Raw genomic sequence first — 20024 nt, forward strand, 5'->3', positions numbered from 1 at the left:
ACAGAGTACACACGCACGAGAGAGGGAGAGAGGGAGCGAGCACGTGCGCACACAAGCGGGGGTGGGGAAGGCAGAAGGAGATGGAAGAGCAGACTCCCCGCAGAGCAGGGAGCCTGACGCGGGGCTCCATCCCAGGACCCTGGGATCATGACCTGAGCGGAAGGCAGGCGCCTAATCAACTGAGCCACCCAGGTGCCCCTGTATATTTATCACAACTAAAAATATTTTCAAATAAATAAATAAATAAGCAACAAAAAAGATGGCTGGAGCTAAAGCCCCAAAGCTCAAGCACATTATATAGGCAGAAATGCCTCCAGTCCTTACTCTCAATCTATTTGTTTTTATAGAATTCTGATGAGTTTGCCAATCTGTTTTCCGTGTTGGAAACAGTTCAGGAGAGCACATGAGAAGGTGGCGTGGGTGAAATGGCAGGAGTGAGACTGAAGAGGGACAGGCACAAGGGCAGCAGTTTATTGCGACAGAAGAGAGACAGGAAATTATGAAAAATAAAAATAGACACAAGATTTTTAAAACTTGGGAGTCTCGTAAGTGCAAAAGTACAAGAGTCTTCAATAGCCCGTGAAGGTATTCCTGTCCATTCTAGAACAATAAGCGGCATACCCAACAATGAAATAATTTGATGATGAGTTAGCTGTCAGAGTTAAATCCTATACTCTATCTTTTGTTTAAAAGAATAAGAAAGTAAATATACATTTTTTCCAAGATTTTAGATTTTATTTATTTATTCATGACAGAGAGAGAGAGAGAGAGAGAGAGAGAGAGAGAGAGGCAGAGACATAGGCCAAGGAAGGAGCAGGCTCCATGCTGGGAGCCCGACATGGGACTCCATCCCGGGTCTCCAGGATCACACCTCGGGCTGAAGGCGGTGCTAAGCCACTGAGCCACCAGGGCTGCCCGTAATGTACATTTTTGAAAGACATCTATAAAATCATAGTTAAAAGAGATTAACAAAAGTTTAAAAAGAGTAAAATTAAAAGGTATGGTCCAAGTTTGTATCATTCCCTTGGTTCTGATCATTCCTTTACCACCCTGTGCTCTGGTCTAATGCCAAGGAACTCTATTTGAAGAATTTTCCCAGGGTATGCTGTTGTTTTCCAAAGTGCACATGTGTGCCTGTGTGCATGAGTCCCGCCTTTCCAAAATAGACTGTGCATTTTTTGTTTTGTTTTGTTTTTAAGTAGGCTCCACGCTGAGCGTGGAGTCCAATGCAGGGCATGAACTCATGACACTGAGCTCAAGACCTGAGCTGAGATCAAGAGTTGGGCACTTAACCCATTGAGCCACCCAGGGGGCCCTAAACTGTGGGTTTTTGAGAGATGGTACCTTCTATTTATTTGGTCACCTCTCCACAGTCAGCAACCGTACTACAGAGCTCTGATGGTGGTCAGGATGCAATGTCCACGGGGGGGACACACTCTCCTGGGTAAGCAGTTACAACTTTCTGGGACAATAAACACTTAGGACAAACAACCATCACACTCCCCCAAGGAATGACCATGCTCGACCATATATCCTGATCTATGCTATCAAATCTGTCCTAATAGTGTCCCACTCTGTGTGCCGCCACCCACAGCAAGCCAGGAGTTCCTGAAGATGAGAAGATGTCAGTGCTCTGCGAAACACAGAAAGCAATTTGCGCTCCAACTTCTAAGCAAGCCTCTAAGGGAAGGAAAGACCCAACCCTGAGTTTTCACACACATATGCCTCTAGCGTTAGGGTTTAAGAATCACAGAAGGACAACTGCTCACCTTCCCCCAGCTTGGCAAAGTCCTTGTTCAGCAGTTCTTCAGCTGTGAGTTTGGAGAAATTGTCATCGTCGAAGGGATTCCACGTAGAACCTTCGGAAGCATTATAAACGTTTTGCTGGGAGGTCCGAGGAGAGCCTGATGGAGTGGTGGTTGCAGACCTAGGTAGGTTCCCACCCCCACGAAATGAAAAAAAGTTGAAAAAGGGTCAATCTACTTTTTCTTTGAGACCAGATTGTTTTCTGAATTAAACCATTATTTTCAAAAAAATAAAATAAACCATTATTTTCTGCAGTAGTTTTCTAAAAGGATGTTCCATGGCAATTGGACGGTTTCCACAGGTAATTTAATCACCGTGTGAAATATTATGTCTCCCCTTCTTTCACAATCCACTATCCCCCACTGCTTCTTTAATCTCTTGCTTAGATTTTTGGTCTCTTCTGCAACTCCTTTCAATCCCGAATCACAATGCAACCTGTTCTTAGGCCTGTACCTCCTGAGGCATCCACTGTAATATCCACAATAACCGACCCCAGAAGGGCTGGGGCTGATGCCTTTTCAGGCTGCCTCCCATCTGTCAGGACCTGGCACGCAGAGAATGGAGGGCCGCCATGAGCAGTGACCATCGCAGTTAAGGAGAAATAAAGACAGTCCTCACTATCTTGTGTTTCCAGGTATCATTACCTAATTTTCTTCTAAAGCCTCTCTTGATGTCCTTTGCATTTAACTAACAACTTAGAGATTTTTAACTTTGGAGTGAGTACATGGTTCCAAGAAAGCTGAGGGTCTGAAGTTGCATTTACCTAGCAAACACTCATTGCAATCTACTTTATTTCAGGCACGGAGCTGGTCACTGGATTTACAAAGGTTAAGGCATGGTCCTTGTCTTGGAGGAATTTGCAGGCTAGGTCAGCTGGACACACAAACAGATAATGATCATGTAATGTGATACATGCTCAAAAAAAGGTTCTGACAAACGTACATGTGACACCAAGGACTGATGAATAAACTGATGAATAAATAAGCATTTCCTAGGTGGACAAGGAGGAGAATGGCAGTTCGGGGAGAGGGCCCAGGATGAACAAAGTGTTCACAAAGATGGAGAACAACAAGTCCACCGATGTGATACAACAGCCTATGGAGTTTAGATAGGGGGAGCCAATGAAAGACTTTCATCATAGAGAGATTTGGTCAGACTGATTTAAAAAATGCTCCGTGGGACATACATACATACATAACAAAATCTAATTTGTCCAGTAAACACACACACACACACACACACACACACACACACAAAACAAAACTCTGTGGAAGATGGGATGGTTGAGAGGATGGAAACAGTAAACAAGTATGAAATTATGTCTTAAGATCAGTCTGGTCTATGTATACTACAGGCAAATTCAGTTTCTTAATAAACAGGCACACACGTACCATTATATGTGCATACACACACATCTACATACAGCATCAAAGAATGACACAGCAGTGGCCCACAGCAGCCCCAGCCCACAAAAGTAAAAAAGATAAAGGGGAAGCACCACATACTTGGACTTATTGAGGCTGGCCTCAGCTGCAGCTGCCTGGAGCAGCTGGGTTGATTTGCTGGCAGGGACCCCAAAGACTGCGCTGTGGGTTACATCACTGAGAATCCGCCTGTGCCCAGCACGTTGGGTCTTGGGGGATGATGGAGGAGTGAGAGATCCGAGTTTCTGCCCCTGGACGGCAGGAGGTGGGGTTGTTTGAACCTTTGGCTGTTGTCTTACTGGGGCTTGAATCTGCTAGGAAAATAAACAGCAAGTGTTCCCAAAAAGGGTGGGGGGAAGGGAAAGCAAATAAACAGACAAACATAATAAAAAACGCCACATGAGAGCTAACGCGGGACTCAAATGGCTGAATTTACCAATAACACCCAGAAAGAAAAAAGACTTGTTGACGATCTTTCTTTTTTTTTTTTTTTTTTTGACAATCTGAGCTATAACTTTGGGACTGATGGTACGGCATTTATGGGATGCTTATATATAAATTTCCATCTTCATCCGCAGTGATACACAGAGTATCCATACACAGTACAGCCCAGAGCCTAAGACTGCAGAAGCTATTTCTCACTCCAAAAATCAAGAGTGTATCCTGTAGGACCACTTTCTGTTTCTGGGGTCACGTAGGAACTCACTGAGAATGCCTCCAAAGGGCATGCTTTGAGCAATCTACCTCCACAGGCAGAAGCCAATGAAGCCACACCTCCAGCTGAAACACGCGTGAGCTGAGAAATTTCTGCTTAGAGATCCTCAACTGACACAGCTCAGACTTCTGGTTAGGAGTAACTTAGGATTCCACCGTGATTCATAAATGGTAGAGTTTTTTTTTTTTTTTTTTTTTCTGTTTTGTTATTGAGGCTCTTGATTTCCCTGATAAGATGGGGCTGCAAGATCCCATTTCTGTGGCTTCTCTGAGAAAATGGACAGCACTGGGGCGATGGGATTCAGTTGTTCCCACCTTTGGTTTAGAGGTGGCCCTGAAGAACCAGGTAGACAATACATGAAGATATAAGAAAAAATTTGAAAATCTCTTGATGGAACCTGATCTAATATAACACAAGGACTCTTGAGATTGGGCCATTTTCAGAGGGCAGAGCAAAGTGTCACCCCAGAAAAACAAATAGGTAGGAATATCCTTGTGGCCACGTCGTTAGACTTCAAGCATCAGTCACAGTCTACAAAGTGCTACAGCAGGGAGATGAACACAAAACAGCATTAAGAAGGCCACTTAACGCTTGAATCCTGTCAGTCCAGAGACAAAAGGACTTAGAATGGTAAAGGCCTGTGAGGTATTGAACTATCCCTTCCCTCCAATCTCTCATTTGAGACTAAGACGTCCTTCCGTGCTGCAGCTCAGCTCTCACATCTGGTGCCTTCGAGGATGGGTCCTGACAGAGAAAGGAAACCAGAGGGGCCAGCTGCTGGGGTCAGGATGCCAGCAGCCTGGGATTTTCTGTCCCTGGATTGATGCAGACTCTGAATTTTACTAAGGCAGATTATGTGCACGTATGAGGACACATCTGCTCATCAACTGAATGAATGACACAATACAAAGCTCTAAATCAGTCAAATTAAGGTCAGAGGGTAAAGCAAGGGAGGCATCTCTGAGGGAGAAGCAGAGTCCTCCATGTAGACCAGAGGTTCGGCTCCACAACATCCTCCAGGAGCCAGCGTCAGCCAAGGCAGAGCCGGTACCCACAGAGACCACACTGGCTTTACAGACAGACCTAGGTCAGCTTCTCTCTTGGAGTTTAAGACATTCACTGCCCTGAGAAAGGTCTACTTCACTGTCGAGTCCCTTTATTTTGAAGAGCCCAGACGACTAGGAGAACATTTTCCCTTCCTGTTGCCCATCCCCATAGGGAGCACACGAGGACCCGGTGCTTCCCTCATGAGGACATCTTACCCCACCATCCAATCCATTCAGCTACTCCTCACAACAACCATGCAGGCAGTTTTATTTCCATTTCAAATCTAAGAATATGAGTCAAAAGGGGCCTTGAGAACAAAGATTCCAACTGCCTGGCTTCAGAGGAGCTGAGACCAGGGCCCCCTGAGGCTAGGCTCTCACTCAAGGTCAGAGATTCGACTGGGGACAAAATTTATGTCTCCTCATTACTGCTCAGGACTCCCTTTTCTTCACCATCACGTCTCCGCCAAAGATGGGATTAGGAAAGGGACGGAGGACACACAAACCACAGTAGAATCAAAGTAGACTCAGATGTCTGTCTTGCTGAAGTTTGTTTCAAAGAACAAAATATATGATTATAAAAGGAGTACAGTCAGATGGAGGAATGTAAGAATATACACAAAAGAATATACACAAAGGTCTGGAAAACCCATCCAGACTTCCATCCCACTATCCTAATACAGCTCTTCTTATCTTTTCTGGCATCTTTTCAAGTACATACTTTTCCCATAATTTCAACATTATCTCATGCTCATGAGCATTTCATACTATTGTGCAGACTTTATAACCATGATTTTTAATGGCTGCAGAGTTGGGTTCTTAAACAATTAGGTTGCTTTGGTTCTTCCGGCTGCTACTAGTAAGATTCCAATAAACACCTATGGCATATTGCCATTTTCCTTTCATAGGTTATTGCTTTAAGATGGCTTCAGGGTATTCTTTACAGTCACTCACTTGCTTATCTAGGGAAGTCCTGCCAAGGGTCACCAGAGAAAGGAAGGGGTGGGTCAAATTTGGGAAGCTCTCTGGCTCTTCCCTGGAGCAGAGCTCAAAGTATGTCTTCAGCCAAGGAACATGGAGAAGGCTCATAATTCATTCCCCAGAGAGGGACCGCAAAGGGGAGCCTCCTAAGAAATGTAGTCAGTGGTTGCTGATCATTTCCTCCCCCGCATGAGCATTTATTATTATCCTTGAACAGAGATCAGGACTCTCTGGTTCTTGCCCCAGCTGTGCTATCAATCTTGGGTAATCCCTTTCTAGCCTGGGCCCAGTTTGAGAGGGACTGGCTCTTAGCCTACCTAGGTCCTTCACTGCTCAGTACTGGCACCAGCAGTGACTAGATCTTAATGCCAGTCTAATTTTAGAGTGATAAATAAGAGTGTTCATCTTCGGGGCACCTGGTTGGCTCAGCGGTTGAGCATCTGCCTTTGGCTCAGGTCGTGACCCCCCGGGTCCTGGGATCGAGTCCCGCATCGGGCTCTCTGCTGCTTCTCCCTCTGACTGTGTCTCTGCCTCTCACTCTGTGTCTCATGAATAAATAAATAAAATCTTAAAAAAAAAAAAATGTTCACCTTCATCGGTAGCCTAGAATCATTTTTTCCCAAGCTCTACCTTCTACAGAACCCCTCATCCCAACCTTGGATATATCAAGAAAAAGAATCAAATATTTCAACTGCAAGACTAGGGCAGCCCCCTCTCCCGGATGCAGCAGCCCCCCACCCCATCGCTGCGCCCCTCCGGCCGGGACCCAGCCCTGACTGCTGGCCTGGCTGCTCCGCCCTGGCCGGGGGCTCTTACCGGGGGCTCCTGGGCCGGGGGCGGCTGCGGGGCTGCGGCCGGGGCTGCGGGGGGCTGCGGAGCGGCGGCGGCGGCCTTCTGGGTCAGCAGCTGCGGCTGGTGCAGGCCCGTGGCCAGCGGCGGCTGCTGCGGCTGCTGGTAGAAGTTCTGGATCAGGGGCTGCTGAGAGCTTCCTTGGGGCGCCACGGGGAACGGGGCGATCGCGGGCTGCTGGGCTGCGGGGTGTACGGCCTGAAACTGAGCACAAGCGGCAAACGGGAGGAGGGGCCGCTCAGAACAGTAGCTCGCAAAAGACGAATGTCTCAGCAGCAACGGAGCCCAGGCCGAGGCCTGAGCACAGGCGGGCAGAAGTCCCTTAGCTGAGCCTCACACCTCTCGGGGGGAGCCCAGGGCACGCAAACCAACGCGACAACCGGACCTGGCAGCGCCGGGCTGGCCACCGCCCTGTGCTGCCTCCCGCACGGCAGCCCGGCTCCTGGGCGGCGGCGATGGAAGCCGAGGGCACCCATCCCGCTGGGCACCTCGCGACTCCCCGGGTAACGAGCTAACAAATGCTCTCCCGCCCACAGAAGTAATCCCTCTTGTAAAGGGATTTGGAAGGAGCCAGGATTAAAAGGCTTCACTGCACCGACAGGATGCAGCCGTGACCACACCAAGAACCTAACTGCTAAACCGGCTAGAGTCCGCCAAGCCCTCCTGCGAGCGGCCCCCCTGCGGCTCCAGCCCCTTCACTGCCCCACCTCCAGCGTTCAAAAGGCTCGGTATGCTCGGTATACTGCACCACGCACCACACACCACGCACCACGCACCACACACCACGCCGGCTGATGCTTGATCTCACGGTGATAGCCACGGCTCTCAAGTTACACTCTCTTATCAGCTGCCTGCGGACTGGGATACTCTTCGTCCATCTCTGCTCCTCACTGCTAAGGCCTGTGCTACACACACACACACACACACACACACACACACACACACGTACGTGCGTGCAGGTCAAAGGAGGGCCTACTGATTCCTGGGTGGCGCAGCGGTTTGGCGCCTGCCTTTGGCCCAGGGCACGATCCTGGAGACCCGGGATCGAATCCCACATCGGGCTCCCGGTGCATGGAGCCTGCTTCTCCCTCGGCCTATGTCTCTGCCTCTCTCTCTCTCTCTGTGACTATCATAAATAAATAAAAATTGAAAAAAAAATATTTAAAAAAAAAGAAAAGTCAAGATCCTGTCTTTGAATATCCCAAACATTGTTCCTTGCTGCAGAGCTCACTAAGGGGATACTGTTTCCCTTCTGGGGCAGACTTAGAGGGTTAGCAAAGAAGCAGACGTCAGCACATAGCCGCCTGTTTATAACTGCAAAATCCTGGAAACAACCAGATGTTGATCAACAGGGGACTGAGTGAATAAACCATGCTATGTACCCCTAAGAGGAAATACCGTCAAGTTGTAAACAGAAATGAGGGCTCCCTCCATCTTATGGGATGGAAGGGACAGAGTTCTGCAGATTTAACTTTGAAACTCTGTGTTTTATATTTTCATAAAACAGAACTGACCCAAAATTCGACAATAACTATAAATCAAAGAAAAAATGAAACAAATAAACCTATGTATCAAATTGAGAGCCAAACTCTCCGGAAAATAATGAGCAAAACAAACATTCGAAGGACAAAAAGGGCAAAGAAATCTTTTTCCAGAACTCGTGCTGGCACTGTTATCTTGAAATTATAGATCAAGTAAGTGATTATGTTCATGTGGTTAGGAATCAAGATTTTCAGACTAGAAAAATACATTCATAAAATCCAAACAGTTAAGCAAACATCCTAGAATTACAATTCTGATTTAAGAACATAAATTCGAATTGAACACCAATAAAAAATAAATTTATAAAAAATAATAAAAAAAAACATGAATTCGGATTCATGCTGTATATATTCTGTTAATAAGACAAACGGAGCAAAATACGTTTCCCAAGTATCCACTGGAAAGGCCTAAAAACAATAACTGACTCATTAGCAAACGAGCATCCTTAACACCAAATTGTGGTCTCTAAATACCATTTTTAAAAGGAAATGGGAGTTCCTACAGAGAAATGGCTGTATCCAGGTGAAGATCAGAGCACGCCCCGACCAGCTCGTTACACTGAATAGCAAGGAAACCACGAAAGGTGGCTGGGTCACCACCAAAGGACCCAGGAGCCAGTCTGGAGAGACTTCCACTGGCCAGAGCTGGGGCAATTCGACCATCAAAATAAAATTTTAAAAACGGCAATGTACGGAAACATACCAAATATGTTTAAATCCCTGAATTCATGATGATCCTAAAACAAATCAGAAACCTCTGTTCGCCTTTAGAGGACCCTCGAAACAGATCCGTTCTGACAACTGGGCAAACACAGGCAAAGACTCAAGCATTGTATCGGCCTTTTCCATAGAAACAGTACCTCACGGTCATCGAGTAGCTAAGAAAAATTCTTCACAGGAAAACCCCAGCCCCTAAGTGAAGAGCGAAGGCTGGATATCCACCCTGGGGCTGTCCCCGGTGAGCGAATGGACTTGGGAAATGATCAACAGCTGCTCCACTGATGAGGGACGTTACATGGACGCATCACACAGACAACACCAAACTGATCTTAGTAAGAGAGAGGGCAACCAGACTTTGTACGCCTCCTGAAGTGATGCACAGAGCAAAGAACCGTCCAAACGAATCGAATTTTGAGTGAGCCTCAAAAAAAATTACCCGTTTACACAGGGGATGGAGGAACACAGTAAATGATCGCAGGGATGCAATCAGCCAAACCCAGAAGGCAGAAAATTCTACAGGACAATGACCCAGTTTTTTCAAAAAATTAAATGGCAAAGGGGAAAAAAAAGGCGGAGAGGGCACCTTTGAATAAAAGGGGACTTAAAGATAATGTCAGTCATTATAAAATCAAATTGGGCATAGTAAGTAAATGTAGAAAAAAAATATGAAAAGACAACGGAAGAAGAAACATTTGATTCGAACAAGCCGACTTAAATTACGAGACATCAGGAAGAGATACAGGTTACTAAATATTTTGTAATAAGAAAAAATAATTTTTAGAATGCTAAGGGTGCAGTTGTGTTGGGGGGGAAAAGCAGAAGAAGAAGAGAAAAAGAGGCCCTGAAAGTAGCTCCCTTGCTGAGGTTCCTCCGACAGGTAAGGGACTCGCCAGGGCCCCAGGGGGTGGGGTGGGGGCGGGGAGCGCCCCGATGGGTCCCCTTGGCTGAGACGCAGCGACGCCCTGTCCAGCGGCTCCCGCCCTCCCACGGCTTCCCAGGGAAGGCGCCTGTGGCGACGGGGCCTGTGCGCAGCCGCCCGACACGGCCCGGACACGCCGAGCAAGGGTCCCTGAGCAGCCTACCTGCTGGGCCTGGGCCTGGGCCTGCGGCGGCGGCTGCTGGTAGAACGTGCCCGCGGGCTGCTGGGGCGGCGGCTGCTGGGGCGGCGGCTGCTGCTGGGGCGGCTGCTTGAGGAAGAGCGGCTGCTGGTGCTGCGGTGTGGCCTGCGCCGGAGCCGGCGTCTGCTGCGGGGCCGGGGGAGCCTGGGGCTGCTTGGGCTGAGGCTGGGGTAGAGGCTGGCTGGGTTGGGCCTGGGGTTTCGGTTGGGGGACGCTGGCTAAAAGGCCAGGCTGACTGCCGGAGCCTGTAATGAGGAAAACAACCCAGATGAGGGCTCGGAACCCTTCCACACAAAAGTGGCTGCCTTTCTCTTGCCAAAGAAGTGACGGGGGGTGATGCGTGGACAGGTAATCCCAAGAGCCTTGTGCCGCTCCTGTCTTTGCATCTTCGTGCTAAACGATGTGCTTCGTAGTTTTCAAGACAAAGTTCAGTAGCAAGGTTCAACGCTCGCCTCCTTCAGGAAGCCTCCCCCTGTTCACCATCCCACTGGGTCGCTTATTCCTCTAGTCAGCACCCAAGTAGCTACTTATTCGACTGGCCTCTGACGCTACTGGATGGTGCAAAGACAGTATTTGCCCTTACTGCCAATGCTTCAGGTCAAAAGCATTCTTTGACGTTTTACTTGCAAGCTACACAACCCACGAGCCCAGGCTAGGTGCTTGGGCCTGGCTGTAAGTGCGTGACCACCAGATTCACCAAAAGCTGCTTCCTGGGAGGGGAAGTGATGAGTAAGTTCAGTTACCGGATAATTTGGCTCCTCCAAACTAAGTCATCTCACTGGAACCAGGACACCAAAACATGGGGTGGTCACAGATACTTTAAGAAGACAGAGCATTAAAGAAACGATGCCTCTGTGTCAAAAGGAGGAGAGTCTTCCTTCTTTAAAGGCCAAGAGAAGAATATGAAATAAAAAGGAAGGCATGGGATGAATGGACCAAGCCACAGAATCAGGCCAAGACTAGAAGAAATGGAGAGATTAGGCTTCAGTGGTCCTGGAGGTCCCCGCACAATCCAGCGAGAGGTCTCCCCTTCGGCCAGCCACTTGCCGCACCATTTCAGTGGGCGCGCACCACCTGTCCTCCAGGCAAATCATTATTCCTTATGTGCTTCTAAATCCCATTCCTCAAGCAAAAGTAGGCTTCCCAAGATTTCTGTTAATATCTAGCCTCCCAAAGGGGTGTATCAAAGTCCAAATCAACCGAGTTACTGACCTGCAGCCTGGGGTGGGGGCTGAACCGTGGCCCGCTTTCTAGGTGTCAGGGCTGGCTGGATAGGAAGGATTCCTGGGTTTGGCTGAGTCTGCCCAGCCTTAGGCCTCTGACGGGGTGCGATTGAAGTCTCTGTGGTGGGAATGGGATCCGTCAGTCTAGAAAAGGAGGGGGGAGAAACACAGATTCACGTTAACATGTGGGAGAGCGTGAGAAGGGGAGACAGGGTGCTTGACGGATTGGCTCTCCCCTCCACACTCATCCAAACCTTCCAGATCCGCTTAATCGACATTTGCCAAAGAGTGTTCCATAGGATGTGTTACTAGATGTTATGAAAAAAGGGTTGGTGGGAAATAAGTTTTAACACACTAGTCAAAATATATCAAGCGGATTTCCTTCCAGCAGAACTTTCCACGTGTGAATGCGCGTGGAGAACCCCGAGGAGAGCACTACAGAGGATGCAATGTTTCTCTAGCTTATCTCAACTTCCATCTAATACTTCCTAGGATTTCCCAGAATGGACTTTAGAGGATGATGGAAAGGGGTGGGAAGCAAGTGGTTTTCGGATGTAGAAAGAACTCAAACTTGGTTAGAACTAGCTGTCTGCACGGTCTCTCTACAATACAAAGCATGTAAATGAGTGACTCCAATAAGGCAACTAGGAGGAGTAAGCAAACAATTCAAGATAAAGGATTTGGGGAATAGGACAGGGAGCTATTTCCTCTACTACACATGCTCCCTTTCTTCCCAAGGTAGTAACATTTTTAACTGTTTGTAGAGCCTAATTTCATACAATGCTATATGTCAAACATATTTCAGTTAAAAAATTTAGCTGGGTTTCACCCAGAGTAAAAAATCACATAGCCCAGCCTTTCTTACAATGAGGGGTGGCCAAGTGTCTAAGGTCTGGTCTTACGTGGGAAAGCAGATTGTTATATGGCAGTTTCCAGAAACGTTGAGAAACAACTAGTGTATGCCACTTGTCTCTCTTCTTTGGCTATTCCTTCATCCTATTGCTTGGAACCGGGGTGCTACCATCTTGGTCCTGACGTCATGGCTCTATCATAGGGAGGGTAGAGTGATAAGCTTGAAGAGGCCTGGGCGTCGGGCGGAACTGCCTACCAACCATGGCCTGCTGGCCTCCAGACTTTGTCTACTTGGAAGAAAAGACAAACGTCCATCTTACAGAATCCACTGTCATTTTGAGCATCACAGTCAGATCTAATCCAAATTAATACAGGATGGATGGCCAGGGGTCTAATTGCTCCTAGTGAGACTGCAGAAACACAACGGATAACTTCCACTCATCTCCAGAGCACTCCAGGCTGCTGGCTACCACCTGACTCAGATCAGAGTAGTTGTCTTTTGATAATGCACATTAGGCAGTATCACTGAAGTCGCGGCCAAAATCAACAAGCTTCACGAGTATTTCCAAATTCTGTCTGGCACAGCCTCCACGAAATGCAACACAGGCAGCGAAGCAGTGGGGCACCTGTGCCTTCCCCATGACAGCCCCCGAGGGATGTCCACAGTGGGTCCTGACGCTTTCCTTTGGAATCCTGCTAGAGGGATGCTCCTGTGCAGGGCGCACAACTTATAATATAAAAGCCACCATATTTGGGGAGGCTGTAACTTGGGGGAGGAAGGGAGGGAGGAAAACAGGACAAATGTTGGAGAAGAGGAAAAAGATGCAAGAAAAATATAGCCAGTGGTGAGGAAGGCGAACAGATTTCTATAGAAACCAAATGTTAAGAACCTCCACACTGGATGGATTTCTCTCTCTCTCTCTGTGTCTCTCTTTTTAAAGATTTATTTATTTGAGAGAGAGAGAAAGAAAGGAGCAAGAGTGCAGGAGGAGGGGCAGAGAGAGAAAATCTCAAGCAGACTCTGCACCTAGCACGGAGCCCGATGTGGGGCTCGATCCCACGACCCTGAGATAGTGACCTGAGCCCAAATCAAGGCTTGGACGTTCAACCGACTGAGTCGCTCACGAGCCCCTGGCTGCGTTTTTCTTAAAGGTAACATCTTAGAGATCAAGGGATCTGGAGTCAAAGAAAACTATATTTGAGCTTGGTTCCTCACTAATTCTGTGCTGATAGCTTTGCCATTTTAGCTATTCTTGCCGTAGGTCCCTTCTGTGTAAAATGGAGAAAATTATACATCATGAAGCAGATGTGAACATCGAATGCATCAATGACTGTGGAACTGTGTCGTGCTCGGGACGTTAGTTTGTGTGGCCCTCAACATGCTGTGAAAGATCACAGACCGTGAGGCCAAGAGATCTGGCTCCAAGTTGTCCCATCTCCCTGCTTGTGCGCAAACCGCTTAATGTACAGGATGGAGTACGGATGCTGGAATTCTGGGTTTTTACTAACCATACACTGATCAATCACCTCGGGCCAGTACAATTCTGAGTCTGTTTCCTCTTCTGTAAAATGAGAACAACATCAATGTCTTGCAGATTTGTTTTAAGGAAAATAGAGCCATCTTACTTATATAAAGAACCTCGTATGGTGTCTGGTATACACGGTGCCTCCGTGAAGAGCGGCTACTTTAAAAACAGAGTTAGAAAGAAAAACTTAGGGAGCAGGACTGGGGAGCAAATGTAGTAACACAAATGAAATCCCTGTAAACTATAGATAGGACCCCTTAGGCCCAAACCCCTTGGCTGTAAATGGATCCACAGCATCAAGGATCCATACCAACTAACAGCGTGGGCACCCTACAGTTTACACAACAGTTTCCCCGTCACTGATGTTTACAACTGCCTTATATGATACAGGTATTGTTCTCTTCGTTTGACACGGCACAGCACCACTCACAACGGTACCGGTTACTGTCATTGTAACGTGTGGGCTTTGTGGGATCGGATCCTCGGGCCTAGAGCCATAGGGCCGTAAACCCAAAGACGTGGCCAATTAAAGCAGCCCCAAAAGCAACTTCTCGAGCTGAGTGTGGCAGCCTGAGGTGAGAAACAGCCCACAAAGTAACAACATGGATATAGTTGGCTAAGTGTGTGAAAAAACAAAAGTCTCAAAAAGAAAAAACAAAAAAAAAAAACAAAAAAAAAACAAAAGTCTCCTTACTTTAGAGCCGCATCAGCATTGACATTTATTCTAGAAACGTTTAGGAATGTTTTAAAATGTAGACATTATTTTACTGTTCTATGAAAATACCCCACCTGGGGTACTTGGTTGATAGCCTGGGGCTGTTTCCTTGCTATGGGAACACGGTAGAAAGAGAGGTACAAACGTCACTTTGAGGCACGGCGGCCATGGGGGTGTGCCCAGCAGACCCTCGGGCTCACGAGGGGTGCAAAGAAGACCAGGGGCCCGACTGCCGTGCTCCTGAAAGTCACGCCCGTGTGTGCTGCCCCGGGCTGCTCCCGGCCTCCTACCCCGTCACAGCGATGTTCAAGTGGGGTGTTCCTGGGCCACAGGGCTCCTCTGGTAGAGGACCTGGGCTCGAGGATCCCCTGACCCCTTTGGTGCGCCTTCCTGAGATTGTGTCGACAGGTTCTGGGTCGCTCTTCCTCCCGCTCTCTGGGTTAGACGTGTATCACCCCAGCCTGCCCTGGCTCCCTATTTTCTCGCATGGTCAAATAAAATCCTAGCTTCCTCAATCCTCTCTTGGCATCGGCTTCTCAGAAGACCCCATGCTACGTGGGAGGTGATCAGCTAAGATCCACACGCTCCTTTGCTGTCCCTGGAGTCAGTGCCGCGACCTGCGCTCTCTTGATGTGGTCAGGGCCACGCACCGCGCGAAGGACGAGGGGAGGGGGCCAGGCCCCACGGAGGCCAGGACGCAGGCTTAGGGCATTCTCTTTAGCAATATTTAAAGGTGGCTGTGGCCGCCTCTCTGAATGCCCCTGCACTTCTACTCAAGCTACAGAATCAGCTGCAGAGTTCTTCATTCCCTTTCAAGCGCAGGTCGCTGGGTTTCACTACCTCCCTCCTTGGCTCCCTGGAAGAGACAGCTCGCTCTCCTGCTCTGCGCAGCCTCTGGCCCCGGCAGTGACAGACACAGGGCACCTCCCCCTGCACCACGCCAGCTGCCGCGGGACGTGGGCACACTCAGGCATTTCTTACCTGGCCTTCGGCTGGCTCTTTTTTGCAGCTGCCTCACTGGCTTTCACTGGCTCAGGAAGCTTGGCAGGAATGGGAGAGTTCTACAGGATTGAAAGGACACCAAAAAAGGACATTACAGATTTCTTTGTAAAAGAGCACCAGCGTGACGGGGCCGATAGAAACACGTGTTGGGACGCTCCAGAGTGGCGTTCGGGCCCGGATGTCTACTAGAGCGAAGGGAAGTCAACCAAAGGTAGATCCCAGCAGTCTTAGCCCCAGCCGGGAGGCAGCATATCAGAGGAGAGCACAGGGCAGCCCCGTACAGTGTACCCCTCCCCCTCCACTCCCAACCTTCTGGACCCTTCACTCCCTACCACACAGCTGAGCAGTGGTGTTAAGAATGGAACGGGAAAGAGACAACTGTGACCCGTATTACTATTTGAGCTATCAGCTCAACCCTAGAGAAGGGAGCACGCCCAGCCAGGACTCATTCCACCTTCCATCTTGAACACGGGGAGAAAACCACAACCTCGATCCATCTGGTTGCTGGCGGGCGCCGGTCCCAGTGCATGAGGCTCCCCTTGAACCAGGAGGCCAGGAGAACTTGGCCCACCTGGATCCCGAGCTGTCGCCTAACACCAGCTCCCCCCAGGGAGCACTGCTGTCCACAACCACAAGATGATTGCTCAGCACTGCTGACTGAGCGCCACATGGCTCAAGACTTGTGAATCTGACTTTTTAAAAACTAGTCAGCAATCTGAATGCTTCCAATGATATTTCAGGTTATTTAACTTTATGAATGGGAAAGTGGGGGAGCAAAAGGGAAGCATGGTCATGTTGGAGTCCTGTACGGGATTCCTCATTTTAATCTGGAAACCAGACAAATGGAAAACTAGTAACAGTAAATATTTAGGCCTTTAGGAGGGACCTCCTATGTCCTTCATGTTTCCAGGTGGGGAGACTCTCTGCTAGGCCATCTCTCCTTGCAGCTCTTCCTCTCTCCAAGCATTCCTCTCCCAAGGGGGAAGCTTAACTTATTTGACTTATAGGATGGGGAGAAAAAAGCGAGCTGGCCTGACTCACCTGCGCCCTCCCCTCCTTTAAGAGAGAGCCTATCTCCACTGAATCAGGCCCTCCCTGCCCAGTCATGTGGCTCTAATGTCAGGGAGTCTAACGGGTCCACCTACGTTCTCTGCCTCAATCGTATTGTTAATACAGCCAATATTCTGAGTTCCATCTGAGCCATTCCCACATCTGATTCCAAAAGTGAGAGTGAAAGAGGAGTGTTATTTATCAGTACCCCCAAGCTCCAACAGCGATATCTAAAGGTCACTATTGGGAAAACTGGGAAGACAATTTCAGATTAGAACTGATTTATTATGGCATCCGTTAGTTAAATTGCAAAGGGAGCTGGATCACACATGAAAAATATGCTAAGATTGCAAAAAGGGGGGTGTGCAAGCAGTGTACTCCGAAAACTGCTGAGTGCAGAGCTTAGGATTACTAAATGTAGGAAACATTCCTGTGGCCTGATGTGTGCGAGGAGGGGAGTGGAAAACGAGTGTGAGTTATAGACGGTGGACAGCAGAAGCAGAATCGAGAAAGCTCTGCTGCCATAAAGGAGAAAAGGGACAAGGGCTTACATTCCAGTAGGTATGGGGGCAAGTCCAGAGGCCTGCCTCAGGAAAGCAGCTCGCCTTACTACCGCTACGTAAATACAACAGTCACATAGTGAACTGTGGAAGTTGACAAAGACAGTGGGAGGATCAATCTTCAAAGTGGTTGACTCAATCCCTAGGGATTTATTATTATTATTATTATTATTATTATTATTATTATTATTATTTTTGGTGTAATTGCCTTAGTGTAATAATTAAATTCTAGGGGAAAACTGGATTCTCCTTAGAGTAATTGCTTCATAGTTAGCTTTGCTTGAATACCCCCTACCCCACAAAGCAAGGGACATCTATAGTCCTTAAAACAGCTGGTTTACGCCCCAGGAAATTTTTTTTTTTAATTTTTATTTATTTATGATAGTCACACAGAGAGAGAGAGGCAGAGACATAGGCAGAGGGAGAAGCAGGCTCCATGCACCGGGAGCCCGATGTGGGATTCGATCCTGGATCTCCAGGATCACGCCCTGGGCCAAAGGCAGGCGCTAAACCACTGCGCCACCCAGGGATCCCTACGCCCCAGGAATTTTAAATGATAATCTGATGATGTTTACTTCCCCTAAGAAGCACCCTTCACATACCTGTACATTAGGAATTGGGCATTCTTTCTTGAGGAGTTTAAATGAGAAGTAGGACACCTGGTAAATATCCGGCCTTTTATCAGGGTCTGGTTCCAACATATACCCTAAGACAAACATATGTGAGCACATTTAATAACATCCTAGTACTTATTACATTAGCTAGGAAACATAATTTCTGTTACCAAATGGTTTTTTTTTTTAATCTTTATTTCTCATAAAATTCAGACAGTTTTCCTCCCCTCTCAGAAATGGAAGCTCTAACTTCCCTAAATTTTTTTTTTAACTTCCCTAAAATTCTTAACATCCACAAGAAAGTAACAAGGTTTCTGGACTGTAATAAAGATACCTGAAGTTCACAAATGGTGGTTTGTGCAACAGGGACTCAAGCAAGCTCTCATTATTGAAGCTACCACCTTCACATTCTGGTACCGAGGAAGTTACAGGCTTCTGGCTTCCTTAGTTCGTATCTTGCTCAACAAGTGGTTACCCTTGATAATTATAATCAAAATTAACTTTTTCCCTCTTTTCTTTCTTTCTTTCTTTCTTTCTTTCTTTCTTTCTTTCTTTCTTTCTTTCCTTCCTTCCTTCCTTCCTTCCTTCCTTCCTTCCTTTTCTTTCTTTTCCTTCCTTCCTTCCTTCCTTCCTTCCTTCCTTCCTTCCTTCCTTCCTTCCTTCCTTCCTTCCTTCCTTCCTTCTTCTTTCTAGTAATCTCTACCCCCAACATGCGGCTAGAACTCATGACCCTGAGGATCAAGAGGCGCATGTCCACCAACTGAGCCAGCCAGGCACTCCTCAAAACTCAAATTTTAAGAACGGACTTGTTATTCCCTTTGTTGGAGATATTAGCTGGTCTCCATTCGAAAAGAAATTACGAAATAATAAAGACATTCCTACTTCTACATAATCTATACAACACTTGTTTATTTCCGAGTCCTTTAAGCTTTCGCACTTTCTGAAGTTGGAAAAATCCCCAGGAAAAACATCTCTGTGAAGACACATAAACATACACATGCATACGCATAAACAACAACACAAGGCAATTTACTGTTTAAGGAACCAAATGAATGGTCTGAACACTAAGTACAAGAAAAACTGATGAGGCTGTAGTCTTGCGAACGCCTTACAGAAGAAGCAGGGCTTGGGGGCACTGGGTGGCTCAGTGGGTTGAACGTTGGAGTCTTGATTATGCCTCAGGTCATGATCTCAGAGCTGCGAGATCGAGCCCTGGGTCGGCCTCCTCACTCAGGCCAGGCTCTGCTTGAGATTCTTTCTCCCCCCACTCTCTCCTCCCCCAGCTTGTGTTCTCTCTCTCTCAAATACATAAACAAATTTTTAAAAAGCAGCAGTAGCAGCAGCAGCAGGGTTTGGGCTGATCCTTGAAGGCAGGAAAGAATTTAATCAGTCAAGGGAAAGAGGAGAAAAAGATATTCTTGGTGAGGGAACAGTCTGGGCAAAAAAACACTTGAGAGAAGGCAAGGGAGGGCCCTGTTGTGAGGGAACGCAGATGCCAGAAGGACAGAGCAGAGATTTCCCTGTCAGAGAACACAGGGAAATAAGGCTGGGTGGGCGGGATGGAACCAGAGCACGAACCGTCTTAAATGCCACACGAGGAAGCTGGGCCCTCTACTGTGGGACCACGGGTGAACCAGAATAGGGTGGCGAGTGGAAGTCTGATCTCACGGTGGGATGGAGCGGGACGCACTGGAGGAGGAGGAGGCTGGTGGCCACTCTCTCAGTTCAGGCCCACGCTGGCCAAGTGTGTGTAGACGATGGTGATGATGAGGACAGAGAGAATGTGATGGAGACAGGAGACAGTCTAAAGAAAGAGCACGGCTTAGGAAATGCTGGACTCTACTCTCTTTCAAGCCAGATCCAAAGAAAACCCTAAATTTCAGTTATCCCAGCCTGAATGGTGACACCATTCATAGAAACTGAGAAGAGAGGGCAACTGTGTATTGGGAGTAGTTGGACAAGGACAACAAATTGTATTTTTTTTTAAGATTTTATTTATTTATTCATAAGAGACACACAGAGAGAGGCAGAGACGTAGGCAGAGGGAGAAGTAGGCTCCCCGAAAGGAGCCTGATGTGGGACTCGATCCCAGACCCCGGAATCAGAACCTGAGCCCAAGGCAGATGCTCAACCGCTGAACCATCCAGGCATCTCACAAATTTAATTTTAGACCTGTGACTTTAGGGTGACCATGGAATCTTCAAGTAGTTTGGAAAGAAATATGTCAGAGTTTGGGAAAGATGTCAGTGTCACAGACACTCCTAATGTAGTGTTACAACTAC

At 47.7% G+C, this 20024-nt stretch overlaps 1 protein-coding gene across 13 annotated transcripts in view; it reads right to left on the minus strand.

Moving 5' to 3' along the window:
• Positions 1 to 20024, minus strand: part of AAK1 (AP2 associated kinase 1) — a 156225-nt gene that overhangs the window by 30903 nt on the left and 105298 nt on the right. For 12 of the 13 annotated variants that reach the window (XR_012003698.1, XR_012003697.1, XM_072768674.1 and 9 more), the window contains exons 9-15: positions 17731 to 17834; positions 15498 to 15577; positions 11413 to 11567; positions 10165 to 10445; positions 6789 to 7025; positions 3312 to 3544; positions 1770 to 1927 (exon numbers count right to left, since the gene is read on the minus strand). Coding sequence is in view for 11 of the 13 variants with exons in the window: in XM_072768674.1 (XP_072624775.1) it covers positions 1770 to 1927; positions 3312 to 3544; positions 6789 to 7025; positions 10165 to 10445; positions 11413 to 11567; positions 15498 to 15577; positions 17731 to 17834 (1248 nt within the window). In the remaining 2 variants the exon portion in view is untranslated. The remainder of the gene's footprint in view (positions 1 to 1769; positions 1928 to 3311; positions 3545 to 6788; positions 7026 to 10164; positions 10446 to 11412; positions 11568 to 15497; positions 15578 to 17730; positions 17835 to 20024) is intronic. The other variant, XM_072768667.1, reaches the window with a different exon arrangement.

The sequence above is a fragment of the Canis lupus genome, chromosome 11 (genome assembly GCF_048164855.1).
Source record: "Canis lupus baileyi chromosome 11, mCanLup2.hap1, whole genome shotgun sequence".
Taxonomy (NCBI): domain Eukaryota; kingdom Metazoa; phylum Chordata; class Mammalia; order Carnivora; family Canidae; genus Canis; species Canis lupus.